Consider the following 25,200-nt stretch of genomic DNA (forward strand, 5'->3'; position numbering starts at 1 on the left):
AAATCATAAGTCTAATAGCTCTAAAAAGTAATAGCACACCTCTCTTCAATAATCTGCATCATTTGAGGTATCATTCATATCAGCAGTAGAAATGGTGCGGGACAAACTGCGCTGAACATTACCACAGTACTTAGAGGTCAGTAATGTATTTTTATGGTAATATAGTGGGAACTATGGTTACTATGGTACATTTTGTAAAGGTAAGCGAGAGATTATTTAACCTACCTCCATCATATCTATCAGCCAGAGTAGTCTTTCCTGTTTTATTGAAAGGGATAGGGAACGGGGAGTTAAACCGTTCCTGCAATTTACACTGGGAGTCAGCAGGCTTAAAAATCTGTCAGAAAACACTTCTCCATCTGTCACAGCAACATCACACCCTTGAGACAGCAACGAATCTAAACAGCTGTGCTTTCACAACGAGATGTGGAGGAGCTGAGGTGAGACATGTCTGGACAGAGCGAAACAGGAGAACAGACGGGTTTCGAGAGATGGACGTAAAAGCCTCCAAGAGAAAGGACAAAAGCTGTTTCCCACAGCCCTTCATCTTGTATCCTAGTAATCTGCACATGCCTTCTTTGTGCCCAAATTGCCCACCAATTTTGTGAATGGCTTTTTATGTCACACACAACAAAACAATGCCATCCACTCATCCCACACCAATACAGACGCACAGCCTTAAACACTTCCTGTCTGAAATTATAGATACACACACTAGGTCGGATTCAATAATAATTGCACACAAGTGTTCAATAGAGACTAATTCAGAATAAGGATGTCCTTTCTCACCCGTGCGGAGCTGAGGGTGGTGTTGGTCACAAAGCTGGCTGAGGAGGAAGCGAGCGTATCAGGGTACGAGACCATGGAGAAGGAGTCTTGAAACCCAGTTCCGCCACCTTGCCTCGCCTTCAGCGCCTCGATCTCTCGTCTCAGAACCAGGCCGTCAAATCTCTCCACATCCTGAGGGGTCACGAGCCCCCTCACCTCTGACAGCAGAGAGAACTGCAAACACACACACAAGTACAGAGCCGTGAATGTGACCGGGTTCGTGTTGATTGTTTTAATCTCAGGAGTTTTAATATGTTCATAAATGGGAATGTGTTATGAGGTTATGCTTGCTGTAAATCACCAGACAATGATGGCCCAATATACCTACGACACTGGATAGTGACAGTATTAGGTATATTATTAGTAGTAATTCATCCAGCCAGTAAACGTCTTTAATAAAAAAAGATTTGAGCATAATTCAAAAAAATAATAATAAATTAATTACACTACCAGTCAATAGTTTGCTAAATTGATAAGAGTTTGTACTCTTATTAAATACAGTAGTATTGTGAAACTCAACACAATGTTTTGAAAATGTAATTTTTCTTGCTGAAATTTTAATGACAATTTTAATATGACAATGTTATATATATATATATATATATATATATATATATATATATATATATATATATATATATATATATATATATATATAGTTGTGCTACTCAAAAATTGGAAATTGCAATATATTAAAAGTTGTTTTGTAAAAGAGCAGTGTCTTCAGACTCTCATTTGTAGGTTCAGTAATTGTAGGTTCAGTAATTTTTGTAATATTATAAAGTCTTATCTTTCAGTTTTTGATCAATTTAATGCATCCTTCATAAATAAATGTATTAATTTTGCAAAACAATAGTGAGTCCTTAAAGGGGTCATATGATGCGATTTTACATCTTCCTTTCTCTTTGGAGTGTTACAAGCTGTTAGTTGATAGATAAGATCCCTAAAGTTGCAAAGATTAAAGTTTCAAATCAAGGAGATATTCTTTATGAAAGTTATGACTTGTCAACACCCCCTGAAAAGGCTCGTTTATGCATGTTCCCACATTTCTACATCACAGATTGGGTTTATATTCAAACACCACCCAAATATTCACGCAAAGAAAGAAGGTGAAAATATTATTCTCTCTGTATTCTCTCTGAGAAACTGTGTGTCGTTGTCAAAGTGAAACTACTTTGTTTATGCTTTCAAAAGAGGACAAAACAAATATTAGAGTGTGTTCAGCATATTTACGGAGAACCAATACCTAAAACATAAACAACCTTTGCTGGCTGTGCACAGAGCCTATAAAGTGAACTCTGCAAGGACAGTCTGGTGCTTCTGACTCACAACCTTTTAGTAAGTTAGATTTTTTTATTAAAAGAACCTGCTACTTACCATTCAAATGCAAGTTGTGAGCAGTGAAGAGTAATGTAAATGCAGATATGGTTATGTTTACAAGCAGTACTTATGTCTCCACTGGATGCAACAAATGCCTCATTTGTAATGCGTTTATTGTTTTGATGTCATTGAGCCAGGACGCAGCACCACATTATGATAAGGGCATTTCTGCCAAACGCTTGAGGTATTTGGCCAATCACAATGCACTGGACAGCTGGCCAATCAGAGCACACCTCGCTTTTTTTAGAACGATGAGCTTTGTACAAATCGACCCGTTTCAGAAGGCGTGGCTTAGAGGAGAATTAATAATGTACAGTATGTGGAAAATAATGTGTTTTTTGTACCTTAAACTGCACAAACACATTGCATTACACCAAACACACAATAATGTTAATTTTAGCAACATCATATGAGCCCTTTTACTGTCATAATAAATAAAAATGACAAAGATTTAAAAAAAACTTGCACAGTTTCAAAGAAATAGCATATTAATACAACATTTTAAACCTTAAGATAAAAAAGTCTTTAAAATACAATTTTATATAATAATTTATTTTATTACAATTATAATTTATATAATCATTTAACTATTTATTTTAATCTTTGTAACAGTAAATATAAAAAAATATTCATAATAAATAAACCAAGAAATACACTATTGAGATACATAAAGAGTAATGTAAATGCCTTCACCTTGGCATGTGTATTGAACAGCTCAAAGAGGGCCATGACCAGCTGCTCAACACCGATGTGACCATCGCGATACTCCTGGATGTAGTAACCCATGGTCTGCCTTTCCTGTTCGGTCAGCAGATGTCTGGCCTGTTCCTCCAGCATGGCCCTGCTCTGGTTCACCAGACTGGATAGAGTCACCTGAGATCCCGCCACACCTTTATAAAAGCCGCCCTGAGGAGAACAGAGAAAAGAAGAAATGCAAATATTTCCAGAGGAGCAAAGCAATATTAAGACTAATGTTCAAATACCTGTGGCTCATTGAGCCTCAAAGCACACATATGAAATCTTTCAACATCACTGGATAAGCCTCTGGTTCATTACTGATATTCCAACTCTCATCTCCATAATGTCTCTTACCCTCCTTCCTATTTGCTGTCTCTCATGTTTCAGCCTCTCTCCTCGAGAGCAGCTTTTGCTTTAATTAGTCTCCTAATCAAAAAGCACTGCTCCAGAATCAACATGCTCATCGATTAGTGTTACGCTCAGCCCTAGAAATGGCATGATCTTTAAGCAAAGGATGATATCAAAACACTCCAACAAGCAAATATGGAAAACTAGCTAGATATTACCAACTTGCCCGCTATATACCGACTTATTAGACGGATTTGATGTACACCTTAGATCGATCAGTGTTGTATCGCATGCCTTAAATTCATTTCATCTACTTATCTCTGCTTGAACAGCCTATCGACTGTCGTTGGGTTGAGATGCATGTTTGTCAGCCTTCTGGTTTGCAGGTGCAGTCGAGCAGCAATAGTGTCTGTTATCAAACCGTCAAAAGACACAAAGCTTTGAACTGAGCTCGATCAATACAGGCAGAGACAGTGGTTGAGGTGAGTGAATGCTGATCATGCCTGAACTATTTCTCGCCCTTATTCTTTTTCTTCTCTTTAGAACAGAGTGTGTTTTGTGTTTAAATGCTGCAAGTTAGATAAGCTCTATCGTACGGCACTCCCACAGGAACTAATGCATTTCCGTTGCATCAAATGACAGACCATTTATTTTCACAGTATTTCTGAGGAAAATTCCCTTACCGGTTTGACCCAAGAGGCTAATGGCCTTTTCTGGACATTGAAAAATAAACTGGTCCAGAAAGTTGCTGTTCTTGCAAACTCAAGGAAGAGACTAAAAGAATGCAATTAAGAACAAAACTGGCACACAGAACAAATACCTGATAAATTATTAAATGTAATACAGTACAATTTGTCTCTAAGTTTGTCTCTAAGTTAAAAGAAAAAAATGCTCTGATGACCTAATACATCACTCTCACCAGGATCCATAGACTATAATTTATGCCATCTATTTACTTTATTTCTACTTTCTCGGTTTTATTCTGAAAACATTTCCTTAGTTAGAAACTCATGAGATTGCTGTGCTGAACTCAAATTCATCCATATCCAGAGAACGAACTGTTTCTGAAACACTGAGTCCAACCACTGGAGTGCTTTTGTTCTTGTGTTCAGCGCTTGTGAGATTTATTATACATGAATATAGTGAATATATATACATATACATAGGATATAAAGTTTGGCTCAAGACTTTTTTGAGCATAATTTAGAGAGCTAGGACTTCTATATGTTTTTTTTTATTTTATGAAAATGTTTATCAAGCCCACATTTATGTGATCAAAAATACAGCAAAAAAAGTAATACTGTAAAATATTATATATATATATATATATATATATATATATATATATATATATATATATATATATATATATATATATATAATAATAAAAATGTTATCCGCCATTGTGAAAAATCATTTTCATATGCCGATTTTTTTATTTTTCTCAATATATTTTTGTGGAGACATATTATATTTTTACTAAATCGGTAGATGAATAGAAAGCTCACATGAACAGTGTTTATTTTAAGCGGTTTTCAGAGGTTCAAAAGCCCTGCTCTCCACAGCACTCTGGGATATCAAGCTCCACTGCTCAATTACAAAAAGCAAAGCTCAAGCAAACATTTTTTCAACAAAAGATGATCAATAAAACTTGCAAGAAAAATGTGAGGTTTTATAATTCCTTAAGAATGATAGCAGCTAAGATGGGATCGATCATGCGCCATCTGTACTGCTACAACCTTTACGGTTACCCATTATGACATCACTCGACTGACAGCCTCTTTAACCACAGGAACACATAATTGCTGATCAATATCATAACTTTAGGACAGCACAATCAGAACAAGTGTTTTGTCCCCCAGAAGCGCGTTGTGAGAGCAGAAACTCCAGCCGTGTCCCCACACATCACACCCGAGTGAATTTGAATAGGGCTTGAATGAGACAATTTATCCCTAGATTGAGCTTTATCTAAAAGGAACTTGAAATAACTCACCTCTAAAAAGAGCGGAAAGGCATTTTCTCTCAAATAAAATAGAATGCAAATATAAAAATAATAAAATAAAGTGTCCTACGGGGGATATGCTTCTGGACTGAAGGAAGGCTTGTCCTTGGGAGAAGTTCAGCTAAAAGAAAGGTCAGGGAAAAGGTCAGGTTCTCATTCGCATTTCCGAGATTTTTAAAAATACTTGCTCAGCTTCAACATCTATTCTAGCATCAACATCTCAACATCTTTTATGTTGTGCAGTTTCCTATTCTTTTGAACAAATTTTGATGGCTTTGGTCATGCAACTGATTATGTACTTTTGTTTGAGGTATCCTACATTTTCAGCTGCTAATATCATGTTGCTCAAAATGTATTATATAGTTCTCTGTGCGGTAGTCTTACCCAGGGGGCCCAGGGGAAATCGCATTCCCCCTCATTGTCAGACCCTTAGAATCATCACAGTCATTAGATGCTAAATATCATAAACTCTCAAACTTATTTTCTGCACCATTCTATCATGAATTGTGCAAGTGAATCTTAACTTTCACTAATGAAAAGAATATAGATCAACCAGTTATAAACCATTTCTCTGAAATAATCTCATGAATCTCCCATCTGGAACAAAGGACAACACATTCGCAAGAGTTACAAATTCGGACAATGGATAAACATCCAAAAAACGATCAACAGCAGGTAGGAAGAAGAGGAGTAAGGATGCTTGGTGGAAGGGTACCGAGCCAAATAAAGGAACAAAAGAAGAATAAAAGGGCAAGAACAGAGGGCCACTATTGTGGACCATGTTGTCAATCATGACCTTACAATGGCTGAAGGATGCAGCTAAATACTGAGAGAATGATCATATCCTCAATAATGCAAACATTTAGAAATTTGTATTTACAGAGTAACTGTCCTCCAAACCGCTGACTTGGTTTACATCAGATAACACTAAAATGTGCTTTGACTCAATTCTCAAATGAAATTTTTGAAACAATAAGTTCGGATCTCTGAACAATTACCTTCTTGTTCACATCAGATTGGAATTTCTTATTGATTTGAGCACATTACAAATGCTTTGGTACATGTGTGCAAACAATAAGTACAATTGTGTAAGTACAAAAGTCTTTTTTCACTTAAACTGTCAAACTCTTCAGAACTTCTAAATCATTTTTCATTGTGTATTACCTATAATACATTTACTGTATAAATACAAATGTTAATATACTTTTTGTTCTATGAACTATTGACTATTCTCAACAACTTTATATATCCATCTAAATATATATTTTTAATAAAACCTTAATTTCCATGGTTGACTGAAAAAAGAAATTACCAGTGTGGCACACAATGACAAAAAATACTTTATATTTTGGTGGCCTTGGCCAAATTACTAACACAATAACTAGGTTTTGTAGCATGAATTAAATGTTCTGGGTGGGTAACTACATTTTGCAGACATGCAATAAAGTTCAATAAAGTTTCAGCAAGCTGTTTAGAGAATGTTAAGACTGTTTCAAAAAATAGGCCAAAGCCATTGAGAAAAACTCCAACAAAGCGCACTGTTAGATTGACAACATGAATAAACTATCTTGTTTGTGAATAATGACATAAGGACTTTCATTCTGATGGCACTAAGATGTTCATTGACATAAATACTTGGTTTTGAGGCGAGATAAAGATTTTGAGTAAGTTACAGGCTTTTGCAGGAAATTCATTGTGTGGTGCTGTTTGTATGAATAGTTTTTTTTAGAAATGCACATACTTCTTTGCAAATATTACGGATGATTCAAGAAATGCACCAAAGTGACTGAGAAGATAGACACAGACAGACAGACATATAGATAGATAGATAGATAGATAGATAGATAGATAGATAGATAGATAGATAGATAGATAGATAGATAGATAGACAGATAGACAGATAGATAGATAGATAGATAGGCAGACAGGCAGACAGATAGACAGATCTTATTGTTATATTCATTAAACAAAGAATGACTAAAACTTGACTGTATTTTTAAGTCATTCTGTTCCTTTGAAATGATGTGAAAACAAATTAATCTCACTCCTGCTGTCACAATACCTCTAACTGCTAAAACATAAGGCCACTGAGCAATAAATTAAATAATTAGATGATCAAGATCAGTGTCACCTTGGTTAGACGTTAATTAAAATGACAAATGTTTGGGTTCGGGAGCTGCTGTCGGTTACAGCTCTATCTGTCTCATTATCAGAGTTTTAATATGCTAACCGGCGACATGGGGAGAATGACTAAGCTTTTCAACAAGGCACACCATCTCGGTTCTCAGACAATATTACCATCCCGAACTGACTATGGCCCATGTCGAAATTGGTGCTTCATTTCCTCCCTCTTGAGCTACATTAAGTCCTTCGCTTCGAAGAGCACGTCTCTCCCAAAGAGATGATAGATTTTTACACCTCTTTTTAGAACAGTGGCAGAGCGGAGCAGTCAATATGTCCTAAAGGCACACGGGAGATAAGCTCTGACAGATAAGCAAGCTTTCTTATATATAGACCAAGCCAAACATAAAAACAGCCTGTCAAACCATGTGTCAGTAGTTCACACGAATCTCAAATTGAGCTAAATTGGATGAAGGATAAAATGACTTTGGTTATTTTTTCATGTTAAAACTTTACAATACCAATTTAATGTGTAAACACAACTATAATACTACAACATCAGTATTATAAAATATTGTGTATTACAACAGCATTAAATCAATACATAAAATGCAGGAATTTTTATTTGGATAAACATAGGACAAAAATAAATAAAATAAAATCATTATAATAATAATAATAATAATAATAATAAATTATTGGGATTCGTCAAGTGACCCTCCGGTCCCATCTTCAGAAATCTTTTTATGTTTTATTGTGCTTTGTTTACTTTGCTAATGCCGTTGAGCTGGATCCCTGAGGGCCACCGTAGCTCTCGTCTTAAAAGGGCAATGTCAATTTGGAGAATTCAATTAGCTTTAAAATGAGGGCAGCTGAAATGGGTTTAAGCTGCAGTGAGTTGGCAAAGAGGGGGGTTGGCGTCAAACAACGCGAGTCTCGCTTGTGGTAAAGAGAGATTTCACATCAGGCAATGAAAATAAGTGCCTTACTCAGCGAAGACTCGACAAGGTCACACAGCGAGGAATTCTGGCCTGCAAATAAGTAAAAAACTTCAGAAAACTTCAGAGGCAGAGTAACTGAAATATTGTCCTATATGACTGGGATCCATTGTGACTCTGTTTTGGTTTTTTGTGAGCACTACGAGCGTTTAACTAGGCAGAAAGCGTAAAATACAACCAGACGTGAACCCACTCTCAAATATCTGATTCAGAAATGAGTTCCAGCTGCAGAACGTTTCTAAAAAGTAATAACAAGCCAAAACATCACCATTTTCTGTTTTTGCCCCTACTTGCTCCTACCTGACCTACAATTTATCAAAGCAGCCCTCACTGAGTTTCGCACAATTACTTTTCCATTTATTAATTGTCTTCAGGGAGCTTTAAATGTATACTGATGAAAACATAATGAAGCATTTATGTGATTATCAATTTATACGCCTGAATCGTTCTGCAGGAAAACACTGGAGAGTTTTTTTGGGAACTGAAAGAATATATTGTGAACCTGGACCATAAAATCAGCATTAAATAGCACAGGTATATTTGCAGCAAAAGCCAAAAATACATTGTATGGAAATTATAATTTTCTCCTATACCAAAAATCGAATGATTAAAAAATGTTCCATGATGATATTTAGTCAATTTCCTATCATAAATATGTTAAAACACATTTTTGATTTGTAATATGCATGGCTAACAACTTTATTTGAAGAAACTTTAAAGGTGATTTTCTCAATATTTAGATTTTTTTTTGCATTTTCAGATTCCGAAATTTGAAATAGCTGTATTTATTTATTAATTATGTTCAGATATTAACTGTTATATCACAGGAACTGCGAGATGTATGTATGCGCACATACAATTACATGCTTATGTCTACATATCAGCAGTGATTTATGACTGACTGCGCCTTTCTCACACAAACTGATGTATGTAACTAATCAATGTCCTCCGAAGCATCGTAGAGCAGCTTTGGAATACAAAGTGAGTACTGCAAAAGCTCGTAGCCCACAGACATGAGCCCAGACACTTCATCTAACCGTGTCCTTTAGCCTGTCATTCCCACTGTATGCAATAATCAGGCCCGTCGTAATAAGTTAGAGCTCCCGCACTGCCCAGGCTTTATTGGAATCCGTTGTTTTGTGCATAAACCTCAGCTTACAGAGAAGGACCTTGTAAAACCCTGATCATCGGATGGGTCACCTTGCTGTTTTTATTCTCCACAATCTCACCGCCTCAGTCTTATCCTATCCTGTCTTTTTATGTCTTGTATTACTGTGCTCTCTTCTATACATATTTTTTCATTTTTCACAAGTGCTACTCCTGTTATGAAGGCCGTGTTAGTGTCTCTAACATATTTTAAAGGGATAGTTCACTCAGAATTGAAAATTATGTCTTCATTTCTCATCAGTTTTGGTTGTCGTTATGGTTACAAAATATTTTAAGACATTTCTAAAAATATCTCCTCATGTCTCACAAGAAGAAATAAAGTCATATAGGTTTTTGGAATGACATGGGGTTGCGAAATTGTCGACAGAATTCTTATTTTATAAAAATACAAATCTCAATTTAGTTTCTTCATTAACTCAGCTCTTAAACAATTATTTTAATATACTTCAGAAATATTACATTCACAGTTTTTATAGATTATAATTCTATTAGTTTGTTTCCACTTGTCAAAACAAAGTGATAATTTTAAATAAATCCACTAATATTTTTTGCTGCACTCCAGATGCTCTTCTAATTAAACTGTCAATTTAATAAAATCTATTCCAGGTGTTTCTTAATTTTTTTCCTTTCCCCAGGAGATGATTTAAACAAAACAATTTTATTAAAAATATTGTTTTAATTGAAAAACAATTTGTGTGTGTCCCAATTTAAATCCTTTTTTCAAATTTTATTTTTTTTGCCCTTAACTAACAAAAACAATTCACCATTGACTTCATCCTCCTGAAAATAACATCATTTTTGATTCAGATTCAACAGTGAAATGAAAGAAGTCAGCATAATATCATTTTAAAATGTAATGTAACATATTCTCAATCTGTGAATTCCAATGACTAACAAATGTAAGTACCTGCAAACCCTCACGCATTCAGTGTGAGACTCACGCACTTGACAGTTCTCACGCTCTCACACCACACATCCATTTTCTCACACTATTTCTCACACGCAATATTCTGCGATGCGAACCACTCGAGGAATGTTTGAAATTAGGGCGAATCATTTACGTGAATCATTTACGTGATTCGCGTAATCGTAAACGAATGTGGCAAAGAACATTTTGATGTTTTGCTTTTACAACATTTTCACAAATTAACAACTAATTTCTATGCATATTTTAAAATAAAATATTATGTGTGAATAGTGAAACGGATTACGAAAAATACTTTGTATTTTTAATTTTTTTATTTAATGTTATACATGCATTAAAAATAAATGTAAATGTTATGAGCGATGTGCGTGTCCTCTCGTTTGTTAGGTTAGTAACTATTATGCTCTATGCCCTATCACGTAGAAGTTAGCTTTATCAAAGTTTGAAATTTGTTTATAATTTTACATACTTTTGTGATAAAAACACAGTAACATTTACATTGAACTACGAGACAAATATTGGGGCACGTCTATATTTCGTTATTTATTTTTATATAAATATTATGTTTTTTATGTGTTATTTTTATGTATTACATGTTCTTATATCACACAAGCATATTCACTTTCTAAAAGTTTCAGTTCAAATTGTACCACATAAGAGACTGACCCTTCTATTATTTTGTATTCTCTCTTATATATTCTCTCTCTCTCTCTCTCTCTCTCTCTCTCTCTCTCTCACACACACACACACACACACACACACACACACACACACACACACAGTGAAGGTAAGAATGTTAAATGCATGTGTCTTTTGGCGGAAACCAGTCTGAATACAGATCACCTTGGATACCATATGCCTTGGGGATCAAAGCCTCTTGGCAGCGTCTACCTGACACTCTCTTTACCCAGACCAAGACGATAATTTACAGCGATACCACCTTCCTCTTTCATCCTATTCTCTTCCATCTCTTGCCCTTCCTATGTCTTTCAGTTCTTCTGTTCTCCTCATTATGCCCGCAAACGTCCTCTTTCTTTCTAGCCACAGTAAAGGATCAGGTGTGTGATTGCCTCCCCACAATCCCCCTGTTCCCATATCAACCAAAAATGATTTGTGACCAAATATGATATGATTCTTACTCCTTTTCTCTTGCGATTAGTCTGTCTAAGGTAAGTCCTTTAGTTCATGTTCTTTAAGTTATCAAAGCAATGCAAATACATTAGTCTGATCTATTATGCAGCTTAATCACTGAGTATGACTCATTTGCATAACAACAATATATCTTCAGTATGGAGGACAAAAGAGAGACTCTTTGAACATAAATAGACCTGCAAAAAAGATCCTGGAGGCATTTGATTAGGCTGAATTCCTGTTATTCTGTAGCTTTTGAACTCTGTAACTTTTAAAAAATGCATATATCCTTCATGCATTGTAGAGAAGTGTTCAAAAAGTATACAATACTTTCAGAAGTATGTTCCGGTCAAGCTCTGGCACTTACAAAGAGTGAGGAAAAAGACACTTTTTGTAATGTCTATAATTATCGTATGTACTGTAACTAATTATCTTCATTTGGAGAGTCATTTGGAGTTAATTAAACTTAATTTGAGTATTTTATATTAAGATGTTTAATTGTTAATATAATGCATTAACATTAATTTGTTTGCATTTAAATTTCATTCGGAAACATTTGACAGCTCTAATTAAAATAAATGTACTGCATAGTGCGCGTGACCATTGGTTCTTGTTAGCAACTCTATAATGACAATAAATAGGGTACAACTATCCTAAATGATCTACAGCTCACCAAGATTTGGAGAGTGCTCTTCAAAAATCACCTTAACTATCTTGTTTACTCTTTTAATGCTACTGAAACCACACTGTGAAGAACATTCCGTTCAAATATAGAAACACAGTACTCACCTTTGTTGATGCTGATGCCCCCTGGTCCAGAGAGAGGCTATGAGAGAGAGAGATAAACATGGAGAAATCAATACCATATACATGCTCTACAACCTCCTCAAACATCCACAAATAGACACAGAATCAAAGAAAGACACTTACACGCTTGTATGAAAGTGATGTAGTTTCTGGATTTAGGCATTTGATTTAAGCATTTGATCTTGTCTAGATGCTTTTCTCAGATCTAAGGGAAAATTATGGTCCATTGCTTTGGATGATGAAATTGGTGATTAATCACATCCAAATTAAAAGCTTTTGTTTACGCAACGTACGAGTATGTATTGTGTATATTAAGTATATATACATGCAAACATATGCATGTATATATTTAAGAAAAAATATGTTATATATATATAGTATATATATATATATATATATATATATATATATATATATATATATATATATATACACAGTATATATATATATATATATATATATATATATATATATATATATATATATAAATTTTAAATTTAAATTTAAATTTAAATTTAAATTTAAATTTAAATTTAAATTTAAATTGTTTCTTGAGCACCAAATAAGCAGGATTTAGTAATGGCTGCTGACTGTCTTAAATACATTTTTAAGTTTAAAAATATAGTTATATAGTTATATAGTTATAATATATACGTTTTAAAATACATTAAAGCAGTTACATTCAACTAAACTTGAATGGTTAAATTCTCATATACTCTTATATTGCATTACATTATCACAGCTGAATGGCCAATCGCTGCATTCTCTGGTCAAAAATATTTGAATAATCACTAAACTGTAACAACATTGTGACAACCGCTTTCCAACATAACTGTCCTTCACATCTTTCGTATTACTCTGCAACAGCTTTGCAGTTAGACCAAGAACAGCTATTTATCAAATTGTCAATTTGGTCAGCAACAATGATAGGTACGAACACTTCCCTGTGCCAGTTCTGTCCTTGGCTTTGGCTTCAGCTTGTACTCCAGACCACCAGGAGCTTGATAATCAGCTTTTTTTTTTTTTTTATAAAATGCCACCTTGCATTTTTCCCCTGGCATGACAGCACAGCACCCGGCTCACCTCATCAGCTAACCTCCATTAAAGAGAAGGTCCAGAGAACTGGCACAAGACACACCTGAGCTGCTTTATGGTCCCGTTAGTGTGCTGTGCACACACTCACAGGTTCACATTCTCCAGAAACAGGCCGTGAAAGACCAGAAGTGTCTGGAATTATCCCATGAACAGACTCCTTCATTTACTGCACGAGCGGCCCCCGGGGGTTTGGAAAGTAGCTGATATTCAAAATTAAATAATTAAAACTATTGTACAATCTGCTCTTAAAACAGTAAATTAAACTAAGCCTGGAAGCTTCACCTCAGTCCTAATTAAATTATTGTGTCTGAAGTGTACAGTACATTTTTAATTTATTAAACAAGAACATTAAGTCGCAGCACCAAGGCATGACTTGGGCTGTATTTGAGAACAAATCAGCATAATATTTGTCTTAAATGAAATATCAGTATTGCGTAATGAAGGAAGCTGCTAGAATTTGGATTCTTCTAGAAATGTATAACACACTCAAAAAATGCTGGGTTAAATACAACCCAGTGCTGGTTGAAATATGGACAAAGCCAGGAATTGTGTTGCTTTGATTCAGTGCTTGCGTTATTATCTAGAAGGTTGGGTTAAATGTCCATATTTTACTCAGCACTGGGTTTTAGTTAACCCAGCATTACTTAAAATATCTACAGTACTGATATTTTTGTGTTTTCATACCTCTTCCCTGTTGGATGTTGAAGACCAACAAAACAGTAAATGGTATGGTAAGAGCTTTTTCATTTATTTAACCTTGTATATTAATTTATTTTTTACACTGCACTATTAAAGAAATAGTTCACACAAAGGTGAACATTTGCTGAAAAATGTAGTTCATCCAAGGAGTTACTTTATCAGAAAGATTTTAGAAAAGTTTAGCATTAAATCGTTTGCTCACTAAGGAATCCTCTGCAGTGAATACACTGATTCATCCAGGAACTAAACCAATTACTAGCTTTCCCATCTATGGACATGACACTTTTGTATCAATTGCTTTCCTCACATTCCCATCACCGCATCACTCACCCTGTGACACTGCTGCTGGCCGAGCTGTCTGTTATCTGTGAGCTTGTGATCCACTTTGTCTCGCCCACTACGGTTCGGGCATGCGGCAGTCGCCCGACATCCTTCACCGTCATCATCAGGTGGTGTGAAGACTTCAGCACTCGTACGGCCTCATCGTGTGGGATGCCGAGGAAACTCCGGCCATTAACCTCCAGGATCTGATCGCCGACCTGTGGAGATGATGGAGCAGAGAGAGGAGAAGGTGGGTGGGCTGGTGGTGGCAGAGCAGGGCACGAGGTAAAGGGGGGTTGTGAGGAGACCGGAGACGGGGCAGTCTGGACACACAACGTAGTGGTCAGGTTAGATTTGTGGAACAGCAGAGAAGGTTTTGATGAGATAAACAGAAAGTCAAAATTATGACGACTTGCTGAAAAGAATGCATCCATAGATGCATTCATGTCTGCCTTATAAAGAGAATAAAAAAAGCATGACTATGAAGAACTTGCACAAAATATGCCTCCTCCAAAATAACAGATGATTCTGAACTGCACCTGCAGCCTAAATTTCCAAATGTTTTTCCAAACTCCATTTTTTTTGTAAAATAAAACTGATACATTTATTTTATATTAAACATTGTTTTAATAGGATATTATTAAAACATGAAATGAATAGATAACAAAACACAACCAAATTATTGAAATTCACACAAAAAATTAAAAAAAGAAAACTAAAGTAAAAGCTAGTTTAAAATATTAACGAATACTATAATAGTAAAACAATAGTTTTTTGCAAAAGGCAATATTCGAAAAGAGCAATATTTGGATTCAACTAAAATATCAGATTTATAAAGGACAGAACGATTACAAGAAAAACAAAAAACATGATACTTCATGATATCATAATCTCACAATAAACTGTATCAAGACATTAGAGAGAAGAATGACAAATATAATTGAAACTTTTACTTAATATCTTAACATATTACCATTATATACTGTATTATTCTTCAATCTTTTTCCTCCTTTTAATTACATTACACTTAAATGCATCCCCTATATGGCGTTCCTAGCTTCAAACCTGAAAAACTATAAAAACACTGCATGAAAAAAAAGAAAAAAGAAAGAACGTATCAGTCTGCCACATGCCACTGAAAAAAATTCAATTTAGATGGCAAGGCATGTCCTGCTTTTACTGTAAATGTAATACAGTCTTAAATCAATCGCTTAATTTCTCAGTATTGGATGAGAAACTGAAGAGATGCCAAAAAAGAGACATGCTGTAGCTTTAGTGCTACAAACATGGAACATTTCTTCTGGATAGTTCTGACAGTCTCTTCATCTCATCCATTCATCCTCCCACTCGTTGATCTGCTCTTTATCTTTTTCCCATGCTCCTGCTTGTCACTCATTTATCTCACTCATTCTTTCTTCTTTTGTCAGTCCGGCTCTGAGTAAAATATTTCTATTTCGAAACCCTTACTCTGGGATTAACTCGTCACAACAGCAAACTGGCTCCATTTCTCTTTATCTTGCTCTCGTTCTGTTTTCATCACTATCTCTCCGTTTCATCCCAGCTCTTTTTATGGATCAATACCGGCCTGCCCCTCTGTCCGCCCAAAACGCTTGAGGGTAATTAAAGAGGCTTTGCAGTAATCATGATATTAATAAATTATGGTGTTGATCAATTTGGACGCAATATAGCTTTGTTTTCCCAAAGAACACAAGAGAGGTATTTGAAATCGATGTGGCAGATACGAGCTCTTGTTTTCCCAAGCGGAACATCCGATCATTAGCTCAGGTTTATCTCCCGGCATTTCTTTTCAGTGTATCACTCCAGTGTGTTCAAAAGCTGTGAGATACCAGATATGGTTATTACGGGAAACATATCTAACCACTGAGGAATGTGAGTGAGAACTCTTGAACAGATTTCAAAGGAATCTTTAAAATGAGCAGATCTCAAAACGAGACAAAACAAAGACAAAACGCATATTTAAACTCGACTTTAGGTCACCTGAAATATAGTGAACAAATACCATTGTTGTTAACCAAAATCTATTAAAACGTTTATTTCATATTATTATATACAACCCCTTTCATTTGTTTTTACCATGGTTTACGTATAGTACCTGTATTTTGTGATTGTATAATCACGGTTAATTTTCGCATGGGATATTTTCATATTGTTTTATAGTTTTTTTATATGTATTTTACGCTGTGTACTTGTGAAATTGATTAGGCTATAGGCTAGGTTTAGCACACACCACATAATGATGTGCATTTTAAGGACCTTTAACGTTACCTATGTTTTGTCAATGTTAAAATGTTAGTCTTTATTACTTTATTAAGTTAAGCAAAACAAAAAGACAAAGTTTACTTTCAGAAGTTACGTATACGCTTATAGCAAGTGGTCTCTCAATCAAACTCAATCGTATAACAAAAAGTGTCGGGAAACGACACCTCTGGTCATTCTATTTGGTCGTGTTAGGCCAGTCTGACCCAGTATGTTTTTGACATATCTTGTTCTGTAGAAATTATTTTATATACACTGCTCTTGGTCAACACCACGCTTTTCCAATGAGGGGAAAAAGACTGTTTAGTCAACATGGCTGCGACGTAGACCAATCAATTGCAGGCGTTGTTATGCTAAATAGAGTGTGGTTCTTTTTAGCTATTTGTCTTGTATGAATTATACAGAGCTATTCTTTTAATAAAATACTTCTTACCATCGTAGTGAATTGTATTGTGTTTAACTGGTTCTGTGCATTACGGACAAGTTAGAAATTTCACGTCACTCGCACTGCATGTGCAAAAGTGTAAAAAAAACATATTATATATGCGGGGCCCCCAAAGCAAGTTGGGGCCCTAGGCGACCGCTTGTATTGCCTGTTAGATGGGCCAGCACTGTGCTGACTATGACTACAACTCGTGTGTGGAGTAAAATCATGATAGGATGAAGTTGAATAATCCAGTTCAATTTAATCTCCCTCTCTCTTTCGCTCTTTTCTTTCACATCACTCCATATTTTTTTTTCCTTTAACTGCATTTTGCACTCCTTGACAGTGAAGGAACGAGAGCGTTTTGTTTGCAACCGGCAATCATTTGCTTTCAAGCAGCCACGGCACTTTTTAACAACATGAGAGACAACTTAATGCAAATGAGCAGCGGCGTCATGCTGCGACTACCAATGAGAGTACAGACGGTCCAATAAAAAAGTTGAGGAGTCGACAAGGAGCCAACAGCAAAGACTGGGAGGCCTCCAGAGATTTCATTGCTGTCAGTGCAAAGGCCCTTGAGAGTGAACGAGGAAAATGCTTGGCATTTGGAAGAACGCCTGCACAGACCACGGCATCCCTGACATTTCTCTCTTTCCTGATGGAGGAGGAAGAAAATGAAGGAAGAGAAGACGGATGAGAAATGGGCTTGGCTGCTTGTTTTTCCCAAATGGCTCCAATATCCGGACAGCAATCAGAAACCGTGGCTAATGCTCACAGCAATCATGCATTGTTATGAATCCAGGTCTGTGAGAGAAATAACATCTGTTCTACCGTTACGTCAAACATCAGAGCATAGTGCATCACTCATTCTTCATTTAGCAAAGCAGTTTAGAGGCTGCAGCTGTAAGCCAAATTTAAGGCTATAAATTTCTATCTTTACACACTCACTTTGTCACCTGCAAGGTTGCTGTTGTGCATTTTTAAGTTGGTTATTTTAATACTAGTTTCAAAAGAACTTTAAATTTCTTTAGACATGGAGAAAAATTCATTCATCAAAAGCATTCCCATTCATCTCGATGGCAGTTGGTTTGTTTCTCATTTTTGTTTCACTTAAATTAACATTATGCAACTAATATGTTTTAGGCAACGAGGAAACAAGTTATTTCACGTTAAAAACTATATATATATATATATATATATATATATATATATATATATATATATATATATTTTTTTTTTTTTTTACAGCGTGGAATGGTACCCTTTAAAATTATATTAATATATTTACTTTAAATACTAAACATGTACTTTTACTAACATGTAACTTTACAGAGTACAAGGGTACAAAAAGAGAGTTTTACCATTTTTTTCTCAATACTTTTCAACCACAGTTGAAGTTTAGTTTCATTTATTACTTCACACAAGGTTATAAAACATTTTTATTTAGCATTTTTGTCTTATAACCTTGTAGCATTCAGTGATAAGTATGTTCACTTGGATAAGAGATTTTACCTTTTTGTCTTCCAGTCCATCTTGTCATCTTTCTTTTATACTGTTTTTAATCATTGTTTCTGTCTCTATTACTCTCCATCTTTCTTTCTGCCATTCTCTAATGAACGGTCATGCTCTGAATACGGACAAAGTGGTGCTTACCCCATCCCTTCACTCATTCATCATTGTACTTAATGGCCGTTTAAGACTTATGGCTACACCAAGAGTACTTAAAGTTTGAGTAATCCTAACTCACAGTGACAGAAGCGGCCATACAGACAGACCCGCTCACAGTCCAGACACTTCTTCTGTCAAACTACCATCTTTGTCAATCACGCAGAGGCATGACCATTTCAAAATAGATTACAAATGTGCAAAAGTAGTCACGTTCACAGTCTAAAAGGCTTTTATTAGTCCTGAGGGATTTTTCTTATGATGAACAGCCTCCTCTTCTGAAAGACTGCCTATGGGTATCAGTCTGTGGAAATGGTTATGTGCTTTCTGGTTAAGGTAGGAAAAGATCAAAAGAGCTAAAAACTTGCAACTGAAAACGTCCCTAAATATCACAGTGAAAGTGTACAACTCCCCCGAGCAAAAGTTTCCACAGCAAATGACTTTCTTCTTGACTCCTCAAGGACCAAAGTGAATTGGCTTTATGTGACGCAGGGTGGACAGCTGAATAGAGAGGGAACCGGCACTCGATATGACCGATAAGAATCGTGACAGCTTCAAAAAGTATGAGCTATAAAATATTATTAAGGTGAAAAGCACGTTGGGCAAAGGTGAAGGGACATCTGACTGCAGATGACAGACCTTCAAGCAGTTCTGTGTATCATTTGCAAGTACAAGAAAGCACTACTTTATACCAGTCTCTAAGGTTTTGTGATTATTTTCAAGGAATCTGACAGGGCAGATTTTACGATTTAGAAGATCACATATGAAATGAAATGAAATAAAAAACTAAAAAACTAAAATAAAACTGATTTAAAGAGCGTTGATGTCCTGGTGTGGATTAACAGGTTAAAAATAAATAAATAAATAAAATAAAAATAAAATAAAATAAAATGGAAGGGAATGGTGGATTTCTTCTTTGAAAAAAATTAAATACAAAGTAAAATAATTGAATTAATTTAAATTAAACACTACATACAATTTTGTGTAAAAATTATGCATTTCTACTTCTAAAAATAAACAAAAATAAACTAATAAATTAAAGAAAGAAAAGAAATATCTATGAAAAATATAAATAGGCAGAGAAAGAAACCGTTTAACAGGTCCAATTTACTGAATGAAAAAGACTTCAAAGTAACTGCGTCTGCACCTTAGGCCTCAGATTGACAATATTAGCTAATGGAGCAGCTGAGTTTCACTAAAAAACTCAGTTAAATGAATGAAGCCCTAAAAGGTCTTTATACTTTCATGGGTTTAATTTGACTGTTACAAACTACAACACCACTCCCAGTAAGTGTCTTACCATCCCGCAGCACAGAAGTGCCTTAATTGTTACCGCTCATTATCCATTTAGTACAGTTATAGAAGAGCAGCCCAAAATGAGACTGCAATAAAGCAAGCCCAGACAGTAAGACATATGCATACAAATAAAAGACTGCGGAAAAGCATTTCTAAGATAGAAGGAAGACAAAAACAGAAGCTGAGGCTTGAGTGAATGCAGACTGATTAACTCTAGCCCATAAGGGTTCAGGAGGGGTTTTGTGAGAGACTGCTCAGTGTGCAAGCACCTTATTCCTTCCAATTAAAACACAACGAGTTGCATCCGCCTCGAAGACCTCTAACATTTTACACCTCCGTTCAACCTCCCAAAGCCCAGGGCTGGAGATAAAGATAAAGCCAGAGAGTGAGATAAGACAACAGATATTGTTTGCAAACAAGTGCTGGTGTTGTCTGTGGAAGAAAGTGCAACTGCGGTCATAATCATTTCAGAGATAGGACTAAATACATCCATCACAACTGTCCTGAGTGTGATAAGCACATTCCTCTATGGCAGCGCGGAATAAAGAAAGGCATGTCGAAGAAAGTTAGAGCCCAAACAACATTGGAGTCCACTGACTTCTGTTGTTCAGTACAGACAAAAAACAATTTTCAAAGTCATTTTTCACAATGTCTTATTTTGCGTTCCCCAGAAGAAAGAAAGGAATGCAGGTTTAGACATTTTTCAGTAGCTTTTTTCAAAACGTGACAAGCTACTTCTTCCAATATGAATGGATATGTCGAAATATACGGCAGCTTTACAGTCAAGTGAGCTGAAGCAATAAACACACTCTCCTGGACTATTCTCATACGTAAGGCAATAGGATTCATTTTAGTGAATCAGATTATATGGACATGGTAATGATTCATTTTATATCTTTATACTGCAAAATATTATGTTAAATGCTGCAGTGCATTATTATGTTTTGTAGTAAGACCTTCACCTTCAATGTAGTTTTGTTAATGTAGCTAACTAGATTTCCCCCCCCCAAAAAAAATAAATTGAGTGACTGTAGTTAAGAGTAGTTCACCCAAATATGAAAATTCTGTCTTTAATTACTCACCCTCATGTTGACCCAAAACGCACCACAAATCAGATTTTTTTGATGAAATCGGAGCGCTTTCTGACCCTGCACAGACAGCCATGTAACTACCTTGTTCAAGGCCTAGAAAGGTAAAAGACTGACTGTTGAATGAATTTTTTGTTTTGTTTTCTTTGCACACCAGAAGAAATTTTTGTAGCTTCTTAAAATTACATATGTCACATGGACTATTTTAACAACATCCTTGCTACCTTTCTGATCCTTGAACCTGTCCGTTTCATCGCTGTTCACGCAGAGAGCTCTCAGAATTCATCCAATATATCTACATTTGTGAAGATGAACAGATTCTTACAGGTTTGTAACGACACAAGGGTGAGTAATTACTGACATAACTTTTTTATTTTTGGGTGAACTATCCCTTTAAACCTTGCAAAACAAAACATTTTAACATAAGAATCAGTCTCTGCTATCAAACGCCACACACTGGCAGTCAATGTGATTCCTGTCTCCAAGTGAGAAATTCTGGCTTTCTCAATTGAATGAAACACAGCATTAATATTTATGAAGTCTGGTAATTCCAAGATGGATCACTTCTGCCTTGAACAAAAAGGGATTTGTTGCCAATACCAATTTATGCCTTTTTTACACAGGTTAGAATATATGGGGCTGCACATATTGAAGGCAACCTCTCTACAGACCCCTTGGCCTTACATCCATCTCTAGGGACCAGTTAGGAAATAGATGTTTCATCCACCTGGGTTCATTGATCTGTGCATTTGTGTTTTTGTGCTTGTGTGTGTCTATATTGGGGTGTGGGGTCAGGGGTTCATCTGCTGCTAACACTATAATAACACAATCACTCTGAGTGCCGGGCTATTTGGATGAAAGCTATTTTTTTTCGCTCTGGAGTGGTGGTTCACACTCATGGAGGCTCACCTGCTCATTTTACAAAGACAGTTCATTGCAACCATGATAGTCAAGCTACAAAAAGGACAAAATATACTATTAAAGTAGAATAAATTGCACACACATTGCTATAATTTTTCATGTTGAAATATATATGTCATATGATTGATACTTTCAAAAAAAAAACAAAAAAAAACTACAACTACTATTCAAATGTTTGCATACAGTATGTCATGATTTTGAAAGAACCTCAAAAAGTAAAACTGAATTATTATTACAAATTTAAATAAGCAGGGTCACATGTTTTTTCAGAAATCAATCTACTATGGCTGATCTGGTGCTCCAGAAACATTTTTGTAGCAAATTTGTGATCCATTTTTTTCCCAGGATAATCTGATAAATGGAAAGCTCAAAAGGACAGCATTTACTTTAGAATGAAATATTTTAACATTATATGGTAAATGTCTTTTCTGCTACAACTGACCAAAATCTATCAGATAAATAAACATATTAATATGGCCCTATTATGGATTTTTGGAAATTACCTTTCATGCAGCTTGCAATACAGCTCTAAGTGAATGAAAACTGAAATGAAAAATGCACATATAATACTTGTTTTAAATAAAAGTGCACCATATATAGTTCTCAAAAGAAAGAGTTGATGTCATGTTGTTGTCAAAATAAAACAATTGTACATTGCCCCCCTCCTCTTTTAATAAAAAAAAAAGTAATTCTTTGCCACTATGTGCCACTTTTTATAACTCACGAGCACTGCTTTAAATTGAATTTAATTATAATTATCATCACACAAAAGGAGGGGTTGGTGGAAATGAATCACTCAATCAAGTTTTTTGACCTTAGATGCATGTTAAACCTGTTGGGGGTCCCAAAACCAAAACACGAACCTTTTTAATTTATTTTAAAATAAAATACTGACCCCAAACTAAACGTTAATGCATAATATATTTAATATTTCATACAGCATATGTGCCACAATAAATGCACATGAATCTGCTTTTATATTTGTGGATTCCTAGAGAACCAGTGAGGCATTGTAAACACAGCTTCCTGCCAAACCACTGCCCAGAAATCCATCTCACATCTCTCTTCTGAACAGACATATGGCCTGAAGATAAAACATCCAGCACTCTCTCCAACCCTCTCTGTCTCTCCCTCTCTCTCTCTTTCCATGAGTATATCTCGATCGCCCTCCTTTTAAACTGCCATCTCCTCTCAATTCCATCATGAATCTAAAGGCTGGGCACAAAGCGAACTGCCAGCTTGAAAGAGCTTAAAACTTCCCCTGACACCACATAATAATGATATTCACCTCAAATTGTGGCAAAAAATGAACAATGGAATAAATGCAGGATGTCTGGGCATATTATTCAACAGAAGAATGGCTCGAGGAAAAAAATCACAGGCACTTCACAGTGGACTTCAATATTTCTTTCTCCTTCTTTCATGCGCAAATACACTTGAGAGAAGTGCTAAAATCAAAGCGGGTAGAGGTAAAACCAGACTCTTCGGACAGAATATATAAACATGTTTTATCAGTCAACAAATCAGATGATTTGTTGGATGCCTGTCAGACAGTGGGCAAAGAACAATGTATCTCGGTAGACCTCGCAATGACTACTTTCGTCTTTACACCGAGATAATGATTATTAGATATTCTAACTCCTAACCTCACCCAACCAACACAAAAACCTTTTTGAATTTTCATGAAGACATTATGAAGTCTGTTTACTATGATGTTTTCCCCACAGACCACTCTGGCCGATGCTCACAGCGCAACGCAACAAGGAAAACCTTAAATATTTGAAAAGAAATTCAAAGCGAACATGTCAAAGAACGGTGGAACATTTATGGCATGAAGTAAAAGAGAAAATCAGGCTAAAGAGTGTGAAATACTCTCAACACCGGGACACAGTTAAGACAAAATAAGCGAAAAGCTTTAAAAATAGGTAAAATAAAAGGATGTGGGTAAAACGAGCATGAATTGTACCTTGATTCCTCCACACTCTGCTGCAGAGCCTCTGTCCACACCTGTGATGTAGATACCTAAAGAATATTCAGCTCCTCCGCGAATCATGAGACCTAGAGAACGGCCATCATCCAGAACCAAATTTACCTGCAGAGAGGAACAGATTGCCTGATTAAAAGTTAAATCAAACAAACAAGCTACACAACTGAAAACGCATGTCATATTGTCTGTGTTTTTAGGAACATTTCAAAAGTCTTGCCTGACTATTTAGCAGGGAAATGACGCTAAAAGATTATTTTATTATCTAAAAGATTATTTAAATTATTTTTAACATTTATTTTACATTCATCATCAATCTCAATACAAACATTTTGGCTCCTTCAGTGTTAAAATAATTCTATAAAAATGTATCATGGATTTAAAAAAAAAATATTAAGCAGACAATTTTTTTAACATTGAAAATAATAAGAAATTGTTTTTTTAGTATTAAATCAGCATATTACAATGATTTCCTGAGGATCATGTGGCACTAAAGATTGTTAAAAAAAATTACCTTTCTTATCACAGGAATAAATTACATTCTAAAATACAATAAAACAGAAATCACGTTAACCTCTCATACAGAGCAAGCATTTCTGTGCCGTACAACTATAATTCTCGACTCTAACAACCTATGCGCCTTTGCGAAGACAGTTCTGCTGAACCAGCAGCCGGACTAATGTGACTCCCACAACCTCTTTAACGCACAGCACACAAAAGCAACAATAGTGCTATGATTAGAATGCATCATAGAATCCCCGCAGAGCCAATCAGACGGGGTCACCAGAGCACTCTGGGAGATCAATGCAGCAGTGCGCCGTCTCGTCCAAACACTAGCAGCCACCAAAAGCATCTGTCGCCCACTAGCACGCTGCTTAAAGGTTAGTACCAGCCATCCCTGAAAGGTCAAGGTGGCGTAGGGCCATACTCCGTTTTGTGTGTGTCAGTGTTCATAATGCCACACATTTATAAATGTCTCTCTCAT

General features: G+C 35.7%; 1 protein-coding gene across 2 annotated transcripts in view; it reads right to left on the reverse strand.

Annotated features, from left to right (window-relative positions):
* Positions 1–25,200, reverse strand: part of whrna (whirlin a) — a 77,973-nt gene that overhangs the window by 14,483 nt on the left and 38,290 nt on the right. Inside the window, exons 4-8 of one of the 2 annotated variants that reach the window (XM_043222165.1) lie at positions 24,198–24,323; positions 14,570–14,778; positions 12,428–12,464; positions 2,902–3,114; positions 790–1,002 (exon numbers count right to left, since the gene is read on the reverse strand). In XM_043222165.1, coding sequence (XP_043078100.1) covers positions 790–1,002; positions 2,902–3,114; positions 12,428–12,464; positions 14,570–14,778; positions 24,198–24,323 — 798 coding nt within the window. The remainder of the gene's footprint in view (positions 1–789; positions 1,003–2,901; positions 3,115–12,427; positions 12,465–14,569; positions 14,779–24,197; positions 24,324–25,200) is intronic. The other variant, XM_043222166.1, reaches the window with a different exon arrangement.

The sequence above is a fragment of the Puntigrus tetrazona genome, chromosome 21 (genome assembly GCF_018831695.1).
Source record: "Puntigrus tetrazona isolate hp1 chromosome 21, ASM1883169v1, whole genome shotgun sequence".
In the NCBI taxonomy this organism is placed as follows: domain Eukaryota; kingdom Metazoa; phylum Chordata; class Actinopteri; order Cypriniformes; family Cyprinidae; genus Puntigrus; species Puntigrus tetrazona.